Source organism: Dryobates pubescens, chromosome 29 (assembly GCF_014839835.1).
Source record: "Dryobates pubescens isolate bDryPub1 chromosome 29, bDryPub1.pri, whole genome shotgun sequence".
NCBI lineage: Eukaryota > Metazoa > Chordata > Aves > Piciformes > Picidae > Dryobates > Dryobates pubescens.
Genome location: NC_071640.1, coordinates 13,054,878 through 13,069,179, shown reverse-complemented (window position 1 = coordinate 13,069,179; position 14,302 = coordinate 13,054,878). Strand labels below are relative to the sequence as shown.

Below are 14,302 nucleotides of genomic sequence, written 5' to 3'. Positions count from 1 at the left end.
GGGCATGTGCTGCACAGTGCTGCAAGGGCTGCTGCAGAGCTAAGGCAGAGGCATGTGCTGCACAGTGCTGCAAGGGCTGCTCCAGAGCTAAGGCAGAGGCATGTGCTGCACAGTGCTGCAAGGGCTGCTCCAGAGCTAAGGAAGGGGCATGTGCTGCACAGTGCTGCAAGGGCTGCTGCAGAGCTAAGGAAGGGGCATGTGCTGCACAGTGCTGCAAGGGCTGCTGCAGAGCTAAGGCAGAGGCATGTGCTGCACAGTGCTGCAAGGGCTGCTGCAGAGCTAAGGAAGGGGCATGTGCTGCACAGTGCTGCAAGGGCTGCTCCAGAGCTAAGGAAGGGGCATGTGCTGCACAGTGCTGCAAGGGCTGCTCCAGAGCTAAGGCAGAGGGCATGTGCTGCACAGTGCTGCAAGGGCTGCTGCAGAGCTAAGGCAGAGGCATGTGCTGCACAGTGCTGCAAGGGCTGCTCCAGAGCTAAGGAAGGGGCATGTGCTGCACAGTGCTGCAAGGGCTGCTCCAGAGCTAAGGCAGAGGGCATGTGCTGCTCAGTGCTGCAAGGGCTGCTCCAGAGCTAAGGCAGAGGCATGTGCTGCGCAGTGCTGCAAGGGCTGCTCCAGAGCTAAGGCAGAGGCATGTGCTGCACAGTGCTGCAAGGGCTGCTCCAGAGCTCAGGAAGGGGCATGTGCTGCACAGTGCTGCAAGGGCTGCTGCAGAGCTAAGGAAGGGGCATGTGCTGCACAGTGCTGCAAGGGCTGCTGCAGAGCTAAGGAAGCGGCATGTGCTGCACAGTGCTGCAAGGGCTGCTCCAGAGCTAAGGCAGAGGCATGTGCTGCACAGTGCTGCAAGGGCTGCTCCAGAGCTAAGACAGAGGGCATGTGCTGCACAGTGCTGCAAGGGCTGCTCCAGAGCTAAGGCAGAGGCATGTGCTGCACAGTGCTGCAAGGGCTGCTCCAGAGCTAAGGCAGAGGCATGTGCTGCACAGTGCTGCAAGGGCTGCTCCAGAGCTAAGGAAGCGGCATGTGCTGCACAGTGCTGCAAGGGCTGCTCCAGAGCTAAGGCAGAGGCATGTGCTGCACAGTGCTGCAAGGGCTGCTCCAGAGCTAAGACAGAGGGCATGTGCTGCACAGTGCTGCAAGGGCTGCTCCAGAGCTAAGGCAGAGGGCATGTGCTGCACAGTGCTGCAAGGGCTGCTGCAGAGCTAAGGAAGGGGCATGTGCTGCACAGTGCTGCAAGGGCAGCTCCAGAGCTAAGGCAGAGGCATGTGCTGCACAGTGCTGCAAGGGCTGCTCCAGAGCTAAGGCAGAGGCATGTGCTGCACAGTGCTGCAAGGGCTGCTCCAGAGCTAAGGAAGGGGCATGTGCTGCACAGTGCTGCAAGGGCTGCTGCAGAGCTAAGGAAGGGGCATGTGCTGCACAGTGCTGCAAGGGCTGCTCCAGAGCTAAGACAGAGGGCATGTGCTGCACAGTGCTGCAAGGGCTGCTGCAGAGCTAAGGCAGAGGCATGTGCTGCACAGTGCTGCAAGGGCTGCTCCAGAGCTAAGGAAGGGGCATGTGCTGCACAGTGCTGCAAGGGCTGCTCCAGAGCTCAGGAAGGGGCATGTGCTGCACAGTGCTGCAAGGGCTGCTGCAGAGCTAAGGCAGAGGCATGTGCTGCACAGTGCTGCAAGGGCTGCTGCAGAGCTAAGGCAGGGGCATGTGCTGCACAGTGCTGCAAGGGCTGCTGCAGAGCTAAGGCAGAGGCATGTGCTGCACAGTGCTGCAAGGGCTGCTCCAGAGCTAAGGAAGGGGCATGTGCTGCACAGTGCTGCAAGGGCTGCTCCAGAGCTAAGGCAGAGGCATGTGCTGCACAGTGCTGCAAGGGCTGCTCCAGAGCTAAGGCAGAGGCATGTGCTGCACAGTGCTGCAAGGGCTGCTCCAGAGCTAAGGCAGAGGCATGTGCTGCACAGTGCTGCAAGGGCTGCTCCAGAGCTAAGGCAGAGGCATGTGCTGCACAGTGCTGCAAGGGCTGCTGCAGAGCTAAGGCAGAGGCATGTGCTGCACAGTGCTGCAAGGGCTGCTCCAGAGCTAAGGAAGGGGCATGTGCTGCACAGTGCTGCAAGGGCTGCTCCAGAGCTAAGGAAGGGGCATGTGCTGCACAGTGCTGCAAGGGCTGCTCCAGAGCTAAGGAAGGGGCATGTGCTGCACAGTGCTGCAAGGGCTGCTCCAGAGCTAAGGCAGAGGCATGTGCTGCACAGTGCTGCAAGGGCTGCTCCAGAGCTAAGGAAGGGGCATGTGCTGCACAGTGCTGCAAGGGCTGCTCCAGAGCTAAGGCAGAGGCATGTGCTGCTCAGTGCTGCAAGGGCTGCTCCTGGCCATTCCAGCATGTGGCATGTTCCCAGCTGTGCACAGCTTGGGCTGCTCCTGGGCTCTGGCCACACTGGGTACAGCCAGCTGCTCTGCAAGCAGGAGTGCAATGTCCCCCACGTTGCAGCATCCCTCACCAGGAGGGACACATGGAAGTTCGGGCGGCAGGAGGAAGGGCTCCGAGGCACTGCTGGATGGAACCCATCTGTGTCTCCGGGGAATGTGGAGCTCAGCTCCCCGCGGTGCCCCTTGGATTGTGTGAGTCAGAAGAGCTGACAGAAGTACAGCAGGAGAGTGAAGGAGCCGTGCTGGCCACAGCTCTGCCGAGCAGAGTGGTCTCCTTCCTCCCACCTCTCCCACCGGCACTGGCGCTCAGCAGTGCCCTCCATGCCCTGCCCGTGTCCCCTCCGTGCCCTGTGACCCCGCACCGCGGGCACCTCGTGCAGCGAGTGCCCCTCGCCCCCTGCAGCACCCCCAGCCCACGGAGCGTGGGTGCCCAGCTCCCGGCTCTGCTGCCGGCTGGGCGCAGCCGGAGCTGTGCCCACCGCCCGCTCGCAGCGCAGCCCCAGCCAGGGGCACCCCGCGCCCTGCCCGCGGCTCACCCCAGCTGCCCCCCGCCGCCGGCGTCCGCTCGCTCCGCTGCCAGCTCCTACCTGCAGCGCGGGGCCCGGCGGCCGGGACAGAGCCTGCCCCGGGCCCTGGCTGTGGCCCTCCCCTTGGCCCCGCACCAGCAACCTGCCCAGGAGAGCCGGGCCGGGAGGCAGCGGGGCCGAGCGGAGCCGGGCTGGGCCGAGCGGCTGCCGTTAACCCTTGGGCTGCCGGAGGCGCGGTCCCGGGCTCCACCCGCGGGGCTGCCGGGGGCAGGAGAGGGGCAGCTCCCCACCAAGCTCCCCACAAGCCCGGGCTGTGCCGCTGCCCCTCAGGGAGCCTGGAGCAGGGGGGAGGCAGAGGCTGGGGGCTGGGAGCCCCAGAGAGATCCTGGCCCCTGACCTGCCGTGTGAGCACATGGGCAGAGCCTGTCACCCCCCAGCCCTGCTGCCACCTGCTCTGCTGTGCCCCACACTGCCCCACCAGAGGCAGAGACAGGCTGCCAGAGGGGCCCGGGACAGAAACAGGAGGGACCTGGCAGATGGAGACCTGGCAGGTGGAGACCTGTCCTCAAAGCCAAGGACCCACACTGATGCCTAGAGACCCACCTGGCCCCACGGCCAAGGATGCTTCCCCACAGCCAGGGACTCGCCTGGCCCGTGGCCAGGGACTTGTCCCCACAGCCATCCACATCCACATGGGACCCATCCTCATGGACAGAGACCCATCTGTCCCCAGGGTCACAGCTGTGACCCTGGTGAAGGACCTGTCCCCTCAGGCTGGCATCCACCTGTTCCCGTGGCCAGGGACCCATCCCCACAGCCAGGGACCCACCTGTCCCCATGGCCAGGGACCTGTCCCCACCGACAAGGTGCCATCTGTCCCCATGGCCAGAGACCATCTCCACCGTCGCGGCCCCGTCCCCGTGGCCAGGGTCCTGTCTGTCCCCGCGGCCAGGGGCCGATCCCGGTGTCCAGCATGCCACCCGCTCGGGGCAGTGCCGGCAGAAACGCTGCAGGGAGGGCACTGTCCTGGTGCAGGCAGCCGTGCGGGCAGAGATGCAGGCAGCGGTGCCGGCAGCGGTGCGGGCAGAGATGCGGGCAGCGGTGCCGGCAGCCGTGCGGGCAGAGATGCGGGCAGCGGTGCCGGCAGCCGTGCGGGCAGAGATGCGGGCAGCGGTGCCGGCAGCGGTGCCGGAGTGGCTGAGCCGCTCCCCCCGCTCCCCGCCCCGGCAGCGCCGAGTGCCCGCCCCGGGCTGTCCCCGGCCGGAACCCGGACGTCCGAGCCGGGCCGGGCTGCGCTTTCGCTCCGCGCTGCTCGGCAGGGCCGGGGGCGGCCAGGGCCGTCCCGGGGGCAGGGGCAGAAGCAGGACCGCTCCGGGCACAGGTACGGCGGGGCCGGCCGGGACCTGTCCCGTTCCCCGAGGGCAGGGCTCGGGGGGTCACCCCGCTCGTCCCGGGGGCTGCTGCTTTGCTGCCGGCCGAGGGACGCTCTCGTGGTCCCCACACCACGTCCCGGGGGCCACCCAAGGGATTTGGGAGGTTCCCGAGCTGCAGGGACAAGGGCCCCGGGGAGGGGGAATCTGGGCAGAGGGGGCGGGGGCAGGCGTTTGGGTACCCCCCCTGAGATCGCTCCTCCTGCAGCCTGGCACCGGGATGCTGCGGGCGGTGGCATGGGGCTCGGCGGCCGTGCTGGGAGTGCTGGCGGTGGCCCTGTTCCTCCTGCTCCTTACCCTGGCGAAGGACACTGCCCTTCCTGCGAGGAACAAAGTAGGTGCCTGGAGGGACTGGGGGAGCCGGGAATGGTCACCCTTCGCTTCCCAACTCTCACGCTGCCACCAGCCCTGCCACCAGCCCTGCCATCAGCCCTGCCACCAGCCCTGCCACCAGCCCTGCCATCAGCTCTGCCATCAGCTCTGCCACCAGCCCTGCCATCAGCACTGCCACCAGCCCTGCCACCAGCCCTGCCATCAGCCCTGCCACCAGCCCTGCCACCAGCCCTGCCACCAGCCCTGCCATCAGCCCTGCCACCAGCCCTGCCACCAGCCCTGCCATCAGCTCTGCCACCAGCCCTGCCACCAGCCCTGCCATCAGCACTGCCACCAGCCCTGCCACCAGCCCTGCCACCAGCCCTGCCATCAGCCCTGACACCAGCCCTGCCATCAGCACTGCCATCAGCCCTGCCACCAGCCCTGCCATCAGCTCTGCCACCAGCCCTGCCACCAGCTCTGCCCCCAGCCCTGCCATCTGCCCTGCCACCAGCCCTGCCATCAGCACTGCCACAAGCCCGGCCATCAGCCCTGCCACCAGCCCTGCCATCAGCACTGCCATCAGCCCTGCCACCAGCCCTGCCATCAGCCCTGCCACCAGCCCTGCCATCAGCACTGCCACCAGCCCTGCCATCAGCACTGCCACCAGCCCTGCCATCAGCACTGCCATCAGCTCTGCCATCAGCCCTGCCATCAGCCCTGCCACCAGCCCTGCCATCAGCTCTGCCATCAGCTCTGCCATCAGCTCTGCCACCAGCCCTGCCACCAGCTCTGCCACCAGCCCTGCCATCAGCCCTGCCACCAGCCCTGCCATCAGCACTGCCATCAGCCCTGCCATCAGCCCTGCCACCAGCCCTGCCATCAGCTCTGCCATCAGCTCTGCCATCAGCTCTGCCACCAGCCCTGCCATCAGCTCTGCCATCAGCTCTGCCATCAGCTCTGCCACCAGCCCTGCCACCAGCTCTGCCACCAGCCCTGCCACCAGCCCTGCCACCAGCACTGCCATCAGCCCTGCCATCAGCCCTGCCATCAGCCCTGCCACCAGCCCTGCCATCAGCTCTGCCATCAGCTCTGCCACCAGCCCTGCCACCAGCTCTGCCACCAGCCCTGCCACCAGCCCTGCCACCAGCACTGCCATCAGCCCTGCCATCAGCCCTGCCACCAGCCCTGCCATCAGCACTGCCACCAGCCCTGCCATCAGCTCTGCCACCAGCACTGCCATCAGCCCTGCCACCAGCCCTGCCACCAGCCCTGCCATCAGCACTGCCACCAGCCCTGCCATCAGCTCTGCCACCAGCACTGCCACCAGCCCTGCCATCAGCTCTGCCACCAGCCCTGCCATCAGCACTGCCACCAGCCCTGCCACCAGCCCTGCCACCAGCTCTGCCACCAGCCCTGCCACCAGCCCTGCCACCAGCTGTGCCACCAGCCCTGCCACCAGCCCTGCCACCAGCCCTGCCATCAGCTCTGCCACCAGCCCTGCCACCAGCCCTGCCATCAGCTCTGCCACCAGCCCTGCCATCAGCACTGCCATCAGCACTGCCATCAGCACTGCCATCAGCACTGCCTTCTCTCCCCTTGCAAGTCTTCTCCTAACCAGTTGACCTTCTGTGGCCTTAATGTCTTCAAGGTTGCCTTGAGCAGATCCATCACTCCCCTGACCTATGGCCTTGGCTGTTGGCTAAGGCAGGGAGAGAGGAGCAGCTTTCTCCTGGGGCTGTTCCATTCTCCACCCCAGACACTTTCACTTCTGGTTTCAGACCTCTGTTTGCAGCTCTCCCTGCTCTTCCTTTCTGCTGGCTTTTGCAGGCAGTTTGATAAGGAAAAGGTGAAAGTTTGTGGATTCTGCCACCCCTGAAGGCCTGGGAGCAGCTGTGACACCCTGAGCCTTTTGGGACATCTCAAATGCTGCCCAGGGCTTGGCACCACGATGGGAGAGAGTCCCACAGGCCTGGCAGGGCTTGGGTTTGCCACGGCCCACGAGTGGCCTTGCCATGTCCCCAGGGCCTGATGGTGACTGCAGTGCCAGAGAGCTCTGCCTGCCCTGGCCACACTCCTGTGGGGCCACTCCAGCTCCACCAGCAGGGTCACCTGGAGGGACAGCGGGAGCTCTGCTGCCTTCCCTCGAGCTCCCCTGGCTCTGGAGTGGGTGAAGCTGCAGTGCCAGCCCCTGTGCCCTCTCTGGAGATATCTCAGCTGCTTCCTTGCTGTGCCAGCCACCCTGCTGCCCTGCTGTGCCAGCCGCCCCTGCTGTGCCAGCCTCCCTGGTGCCCTGCAGGTCCCCCTCTCTGCCCTGCAGGGCTGCCTGAGGGGCTGGAGGTGGAGCAGGGCTGCTGGAGGCAGGCTGGAGCCCCAAGCTGTGCCGCTTGTGTTCAAGCCCAGGCAGGGAGGGCAGGAGCCCTCCGAAGCCCTGGGACACAGTGCAGCCCCAGGGGTGCTGTGAGCCTGTGCCACAGAAGCGTCAGGGCTGGAAGGGACCCCAAGGAGCACCCAGCTGCAGCCCCCTGCCCCGGGCAGGGCCACCTCCCAGCAGAGCAGGTTGCCCAGAGCCACATCCTGCAGGGCTGAGGCTGCCAGCAGGTCCCTGGGCAGGCTGTGGCAGTGTCCCTCAGCCCTCTCCCTGACGTGTGCCCTCTGTGCCCCCAGTACGGGCTGGTGTTTGACGCCGGCTCCACACACAGCTCTCTCTACATCTACTGCTGGCCTGGGGGCAAGGAGAACGGCACCGGCGTGGTGTCCCAGCTGGAGGCCTGCAGCGTGGAGGGTGAGTGTGCCAGCCCCTGCCCAGCCCCTGCCCAGCCCCGGGCCAGGCCGGCCGTGCCCCGTGCCGAGGCGGGTGGCCGGTGCCAGGTGCGGGACGTGGCCGAGAGCCCAGAGGGGCACTGAGCCCCTGGGCACCTCCAGGCAGGTGCAGTGCTGCCGCCAGGGTGGCGCCCGGCGGCGGCACGGGGCCCGGAGGGGAGGGCCAGGCCGGTGAGGGGAGGCAGTGCCAGCTGAAGGGTCGATGGAGCCGGGCTGGGACGGGCAGAGGCTGTGCCCTGCCCGCTGCCAGCCTGCTGGATCCCTGTCCCAGCCTCCCGCAGCACTCTCGGTGCCGACTCCCTCGGTGTGCCCTGGGCCAAAGGGGCTGAGGGAGCAGCCAAGGTCGTGTCAGGGGCTGTGGCCTGCAGCCCTTGGGGAGCCCTGCAGGAGCTGGGGGACCCAGAGGTGGGGAAGGGCTTTGTCCCCCCGGTGCTCTGGTTCCTAGAGGCAGCGCGGGCTGGCAGCTGGTGGTTGTGCATCAGCTGCCAGCTTGGGGTGCTGGATGTGCAGAGTTTGTTCCTTCTCTCTGGCAGCCACTTCCTGCTCTCTTCTCCCCACATGATCCCTTTGCAGTTTCTTTCCTGGCCTGGGGTTTGGTGTTGCCACAGGGCTCTGCAGGAGTCCTTGCTCAGGGCTGGGCTCCCCTGGGCTCCTCACTGCCTTTGCAGTTTTCATGTTGGTGTCTGCTTGGCACCAAACACAGCAGAGCCTTGGGCTGTGGCTGGGACATCTGGGTGCTGCCAGGGAGGTCCAGGGAGCTCCCTGGGCCTGGGGAATGAGTGGATGTGACACAGAATCACAGAAGGGTAGTGGCTGGAAGGGACCTCAGAGGATCCAGTGCACTCCCTCTGGTGGGGCAGGGTCACCCAGAATAGATCACACAGAAACACATCCAGAAGGGTTTTGAATGCCACCAGAGATGGAGACCTCACAGCCTCTCTGGGCAGCCTGCTCCAGGGCTCTGCCACCCCAAAAGTGAAGCATTTGTTCCTCATGTTCACCTGGACCCTCCTGTGCTCCACCTGGTGTCCCTGCCCCTTGTCCTGACACCACTGGATGGAGCCTGGCTCCTGCCCCCCACCCCATGGGCTCTGATGAGATCCCCTCAGAGTCTCCTCCAGGCTGCCCCAGCTCTCAGCCTTTCCTTTGGGCTGGATGTTCTCAGCACCTCAGTGACCCTCTGCTGGACTCCCTCCTCTGCTTCCCTGTCCCTCTTGACCCGGGGAGCCCAGGGCTGGACACAGTGCTCCACATGAGGCCTCAGCAGGCCAGAGAAGAGGGGGAGGGGAACCTCCCTCTGCCTGCCAGCCACACTCTTAATGCAGCCCAGGATGACCTTGGCCTTGGCTGAGGGCACACTGCTGGCCCATGGACATCCTGTTGCCCACCAGCACTCCCAGGTCCTCTTCCCCAGTGCTGTGTGCCCTGCTGCCCTGTGCCTCTCCATCCCTTGGTGCCCTCTGCAGGACCTGGCATCTCCAGCTATGCAGACAACCCTGCTGGGGCTGGAGCCAGCCTGAAGCCCTGTCTGGACAAGGCCATGGAGATTGTTCCTGCTGAGCAGCAGCAGGAGACCCCAACCTACCTGGGGGCCACGGCAGGCATGAGGCTGCTGAGGTACTGGCACTGCCCTGAGCTGTCTCCTCCAAGCCCTCCCTGCCTCATCTTTCTGCAGGGGGCTGGGGGCTTGGGGGGCTGGGAGCATGGGGGGCTGGGAGCATGGGGGGCTGGGAGCATGGGATGCTAGGAGCATGGGAGGCTGGGAGCATGGGGGGCTGGGAGCATGGGATGCTAGGGGCATGGGGGGCTGGGAGCATGGGGGGCTGGGGGCATGGGGGGCTGGAAGCATGGGGGGCTGGGAGCATGGGATGCTAGGGGCATGGGGGGCTGGGAGCATGGGATGCTAGGGGCATGGGGGGCTGGGAGCATGGGGGGCTGGGAGCATGAGGGGCTGGGGGCATGGGGAGCTGGGAGCATGGGATGCTAGGGGCTTGGGGGCTGGGGGCATGGGATGCTAGGGGCATGGGGGGCTGGGAGCATGGGGGGCTGGAAGCATGGGGGGCTGGGAGCATGGGGGGCTAGGGGCATGGGGGCTGGGAGCATGGGGGTCTGGGGGCATGGGATGCTAGGGGCATGGGGGGCTGGGAGCATGGGATGCTAGGGGCATGGGATGCTAGGGGCATGGGGATGCTAGGGGCATGGGATGCTAGGGGCATGGGGGCTGGGAGCATGGGGGGCTGGAAGCATGGGGGGCTGGGAGCATGGGGGGCTAGGGGCATGGGGGCTGGGAGCATGGGGGTCTGGGGGCATGGGATGCTAGGGGCATGGGGGGCTGGGAGCATGGGATGCTAGGGGCATGGGATGCTAGGGGCATGGGGATGCTAGGGGCATGGGATGCTAGGGGCATGGGGGCTGGGAGCATGGGGGGCTGGGGGGCATGGGGGGCTGCAGCCTGGGCAGGCTGTGGTGCTGGGCAGAGCCTCTGTGTCTGCAGTCCAGGGGGGTGAACAAGAGAGCTGCTCGCTGTGCCCGTGGGGAAAGCACTCCAGCCCCAGGCTGGCAGCAGCCCCAGAGGTGGCTGAAGCTCCTCTGCAGGCTGGCATTAAGGAGCCCTCCCCACGCTGGTGCAGAGCCCACAGGCAGCACTGTCAGCTGCAGCACAGCAGCTGAGGGCTTTGGTGCTTTCGCCCTGCCTCAGAGCAGCCCTGGTGCCGCAGGAGCTGCCCGGCCCTGGCCTCCTCCAGCACCAGCTGTGTGTCTGCTTGCCTGGGCAGGGAGCAGAACAGCAGCAAGGCCGAGCAGGTGCTGGCTGAGGTTGCCAAGGCCATCGGGCAGTACCCTGTGGACTTCCGTGGGGCTCGGATCCTGTCGGGGAACGAGGAGGGCTCCTTGGGCTGGATCACTGTCAACTACCTGCTGGAGACTCTCCTCAAGGTGGGCTGGGGGCTGGGGCAGGGGGCAGGGGGCACCTCTCCTCACTGACAGCCCTGTGGTGATGCTGTGCCAGGCTGGGGTGGGTAACCCCCCATGCTGGCAGTGGTCCTTCACAGGCACGTGGATCCACCCTCCAGCAGAGGATGTGGTTGGAGCCCTGGACCTCGGTGGGGCCTCAGCCCAGATCACCTTCCTTCCTGGGACCACCATAAGTGACAGCAGCACGAGAGCCCTGCTCAGGCTGTATGGGACCAACTACTCCCTTTACACACACAGCTACCTCTGCTATGGGCAGAAGCAAGCTCTGAAGATGCTGATGGCCTCCCTGCACCAGGTAACCACCTCCAGCCCTCTGCTCCTCCGCTGCAGCCTGAGCCCTGATCTCCCTGAGTGGGGCAGGCAGCACCTGCTGGCACCTGTGGTGCCCACTGGGCTGAGTGCCTTTGGGCAAAGCCCAGGGAGGGTGGTGGATACAACAGGGCCACTGTGGCAGGAGCCATCCCAGGGGGGTCCCAACAGCAGAGAGCAGAGCTGAGACAAGATGGAGATGGACAGCCCAAAGCAGGATGCCTGACCACAGGCACTGCCAGGGTGGTGGTGCCCAGGGCTCCTGTCCCAGAGCCCTCTTGCCCACCAGATCTCCATCCCTGTCCTCAGGGAGGGGCTGTGTCAACCCTGCCTCAGTCACACAGGGCTGCAATGACCCAGCCCTAGAAGAGGGAACCTGCTGAGTGCTGGGAGGTTGGGGAAGACCCAGTGAGACCTTTCAGCACCAGGATGGTAATCAGTAAGTTGGTTGTATGGATACAAGCCTGCAGGTGCTGGTCTTTAGCAGTAGGTGCTGGGCATGGCAGAGTGAAGAGAGGTGCACTGGGAGACCCTCATGGGCATGGCCTGGCTGGGGGATGAGGGCTCAGGGCCAGCTTGTGATGGTTGGAGTGGGAGGAGAGACCACATCCAGAGCACACTGCCAGGGCTTGGCCTAAGTGAGAGCCTTGGCTCTGCCCTGAGTCTGGTGACCTTACAAAGAAGAGAGGGTACAGAATGGGTGCAGGCTCAGGACAGGAAGCCAAGCCCCCAGGCCTTGGGCATGTGGTCATCCCTGGCCTCAGCATTGCTGTGCCACACTTGGCCTCACGATCCTGTGCCTGCAGCCCAGGGATGGGACCCATGCGTGGTGTGGGACCCACGCTGGCGTGCTCGTGTCCTCTCTCTGGGTGTTTGATCAGGTGCTGTCTGTGGGCTCTTTCTCTTCTCTCCATCCTCATCCTCAGTGCCAGAGTGGTGCTAACAGCTCCTGCTCTCCCCAGGGCAGCTCATCTCCCCAGCACATCTCCCACCCCTGCTACCCCCTGGGCTACCAGGAGAACATCACCGTGGCACAGCTCTACGACAGCCCCTGCGTGCAGGCACCGAGCACAGCCAGCCCTGCAGAGAGCCTGACTGTGACAGGCACAGGGGAGCCAGCAGCCTGCAGTGCTGCCATCAAGGAGCTCTTCAACCTCAGCTGCGGGGCCAATGAGAGCTGTGGCTTCAACGGGGTCTATCAGCCCCTCCTGCGGGGAGAGTTCTTTGTAAGGAGCCAGCCCGGGGCCAGGGTGGAACTGGGGGGGCTGAGGGCACCAGAGGCTGACCACAACCCCAGGAAAACTGCTGTAGAAGTCTGCATGATGCCAGCCCTGCAAGCTGGGATGTGTGGGCACATGCAGGGTGCTCACCAGCGTGCCAGGCAGACCCAGACCTCTGCTGTCACAGCCTCAGTCTGCTGCGAGGAGCAGTCCCAGGGCTCCCTCCTGGCTGGATGGCAGGTGTCACCCTGTGGTGCTGAGAGGTGGCCTTAGGGATCCCTGCAGAGCAGTGGGTGAGAGGGGCTGGGGGGCTGACAGTGGCCTGGGAGCTTCACTCACCTTGGTCTATAACCCCCCCAGGCCTTCTCGGGGCTTTATCACAGCCTGCACCTGCTGAACCTGACCAGAGGGCAGCCCCTCAGCCTCGTCAATGCCACCATCAGGCAGCTCTGCAGCAGCAGCTGGCTGAAGGTGAGATCCTGCCTAGGAGATGCCAGCCCCTGCTCATGTTTCACCTGGCTCTGGACACCCTGGGGGCTCAGCCAGAGCCCATCCTCTGCTGCACTGATGGCAGCTGGAGGGAGCTGGGGGATGTCTGACAGAGAGACCGGAGAGCAGCTTGCAGCCTCCTGGGTGCTCCTTGCTCCCCCAGCCCAGGCATTGCAGGGGCTTTGCTCCCAGCTTCACTGTGGGGCTGTTCCTGCAGTGTGGGACCACCCAGCTCCCTCTCTCCCCCCTGTGCAGGTGCAGGAGCTGTTCCCCAGCATGAGCAGCAGCCAGCGCCGGGATGCCTGTGCAGCCAGCTCCTACAGCCTTGCCCTCCTCCTGCATGGCTACAGCTTTGACCACAGGACATGGCCACACATCCACTTTGTGCAGCAGGTAGGGAGGTGCCCAGCAGCGCCCAGCTTCCACACTTTGTGCTGTGAAATGGCCTGAGCCCACCTTGCCCCTGCCCCTGCCCTGCCTGGGTGGGGAGCAGAGGGTAAGGGGGCAGCACAGCCTGCTGCCCATCTCCAGGGCAGCCCTGGAGTTACCCTCACAGGCACAGCTGGCTTGGGCTCTTCCCCAGCTTGTCTCACAAATCATAGAACCATGGAATTGTCAGGGCTGGAAGGGACCTCAAGGCTCAGCCAGTTCCAACCCCCCTGCCATGGGCAGGGACACCTCACACCGCAGCAGGTTGCTCACAGCCACCTCCAGCCTGGCTGCAAACACCTCCAGGGATCTCTGCAGCCCAAGGTGTGCAGGGATATGGAGGCTGTGGAGCAGGACCTGGGGCTCCAACAGGTCTTCTGTAGCTCTCCAGCTTGCAGCCCTTCACAGCCCTCTCCCTCCTGTCTGCACAGGTTGGTAACACCGACGTGGGCTGGACCCTGGGCTACATGCTCAACCTCACCAACATGATCCCCTCAGAGGCTCCCCAGAGAGTTGTGGGGCTCCAGAGAAGCAACTGGATAGCAGCCACTGTTCTGCTGGCCATCATGCTCATCCTCAGCTTCTGCCTGCTCACAGCCATGTGCTGCCAGAAAGGCTTCCCTGGGTATGAGAGGCTCTAGCAGTGCTGGCTCCAGAGGCAGCTGAAGCCACTTGGTCCTGCTGCCACCCCTGGTCCTGCTGCCACCCTTCTGGAGGAGCTGCAGAGCCAGGGCAGTCACCCCACGTGTTCAGGGGCTGTGAACTTGTAATGTGGGGCACCCTGGCCTGGCCTGGCCTGAAGTCAGCACTGGCTTCAAGAAAGTCCTCCCAGTAGCTGTGTGCTTGGCTCTTGGTGTTCCTTTGTCCCCACTGCTCTTGGTGTTCCTTTGCCCCCACTGCTCTTGGTGTTCCTTTGCCCCCACTGCTGCTGGTGTTCCTTTGCCCCCACTGCTGCTGGTGTTCCTTTGCCCCCACTGCTCTTGGTGTTCCTTTGCCCCCACTGCTCTTGGTGTTCCTTTGCCCCCACTGCTCTTGGTGTTCCTTTGCCCCCACTGCTGCTGGTGTTCCTTTGCCCCCACTGCTGCTGATGTTCCTTTGCCCCCACTGCTGCTGATGTTCCTTTGCCCCCACTGCTGCTGATGTTCCTTTGCCCCCACTGCTGCTGCTGTTCCTTTGTCCCCACTGCTCTTGGTGTTCCTTTGCCCCCACTGCTGCTGCTGTTCCTTTGCCCCCACTGCTCTTGGTGTTCCTTTGCCCCCACTGCTCTTGGTGTTCCTTTGCCCCCACTGCTCTTGGTGTTCCTTTGTCCCCACTGCTGCTGCTGTTCCTTTGTCCCCACTGCTCTTGGTGTTCCTTTGCCCCCACTGCTGCTGCTGTTCCTTTG

At 65.0% G+C, this 14,302-nt stretch overlaps 1 protein-coding gene across 1 annotated transcript; it reads left to right on the top strand.

Annotated features, from left to right (window-relative positions):
• Positions 1-4,283: 4,283 nt before the first annotated feature.
• LOC104299588 (ectonucleoside triphosphate diphosphohydrolase 8-like) lies at positions 4,284-13,746 on the top strand. The gene is made up of 10 exons (XM_054174562.1): positions 4,284-4,314; positions 4,572-4,697; positions 7,343-7,460; positions 8,965-9,115; positions 10,273-10,432; positions 10,536-10,766; positions 11,743-12,006; positions 12,361-12,471; positions 12,745-12,882; positions 13,350-13,746. The coding sequence occupies exons 2-10, from the start codon at positions 4,584-4,586 to the stop codon at positions 13,557-13,559; spliced, it is 1,497 nt and encodes a 498-aa protein (XP_054030537.1). The 5' UTR covers positions 4,284-4,314; positions 4,572-4,583; the 3' UTR covers positions 13,560-13,746.
• The last annotated feature ends 556 nt before the right edge of the window (positions 13,747-14,302 follow it).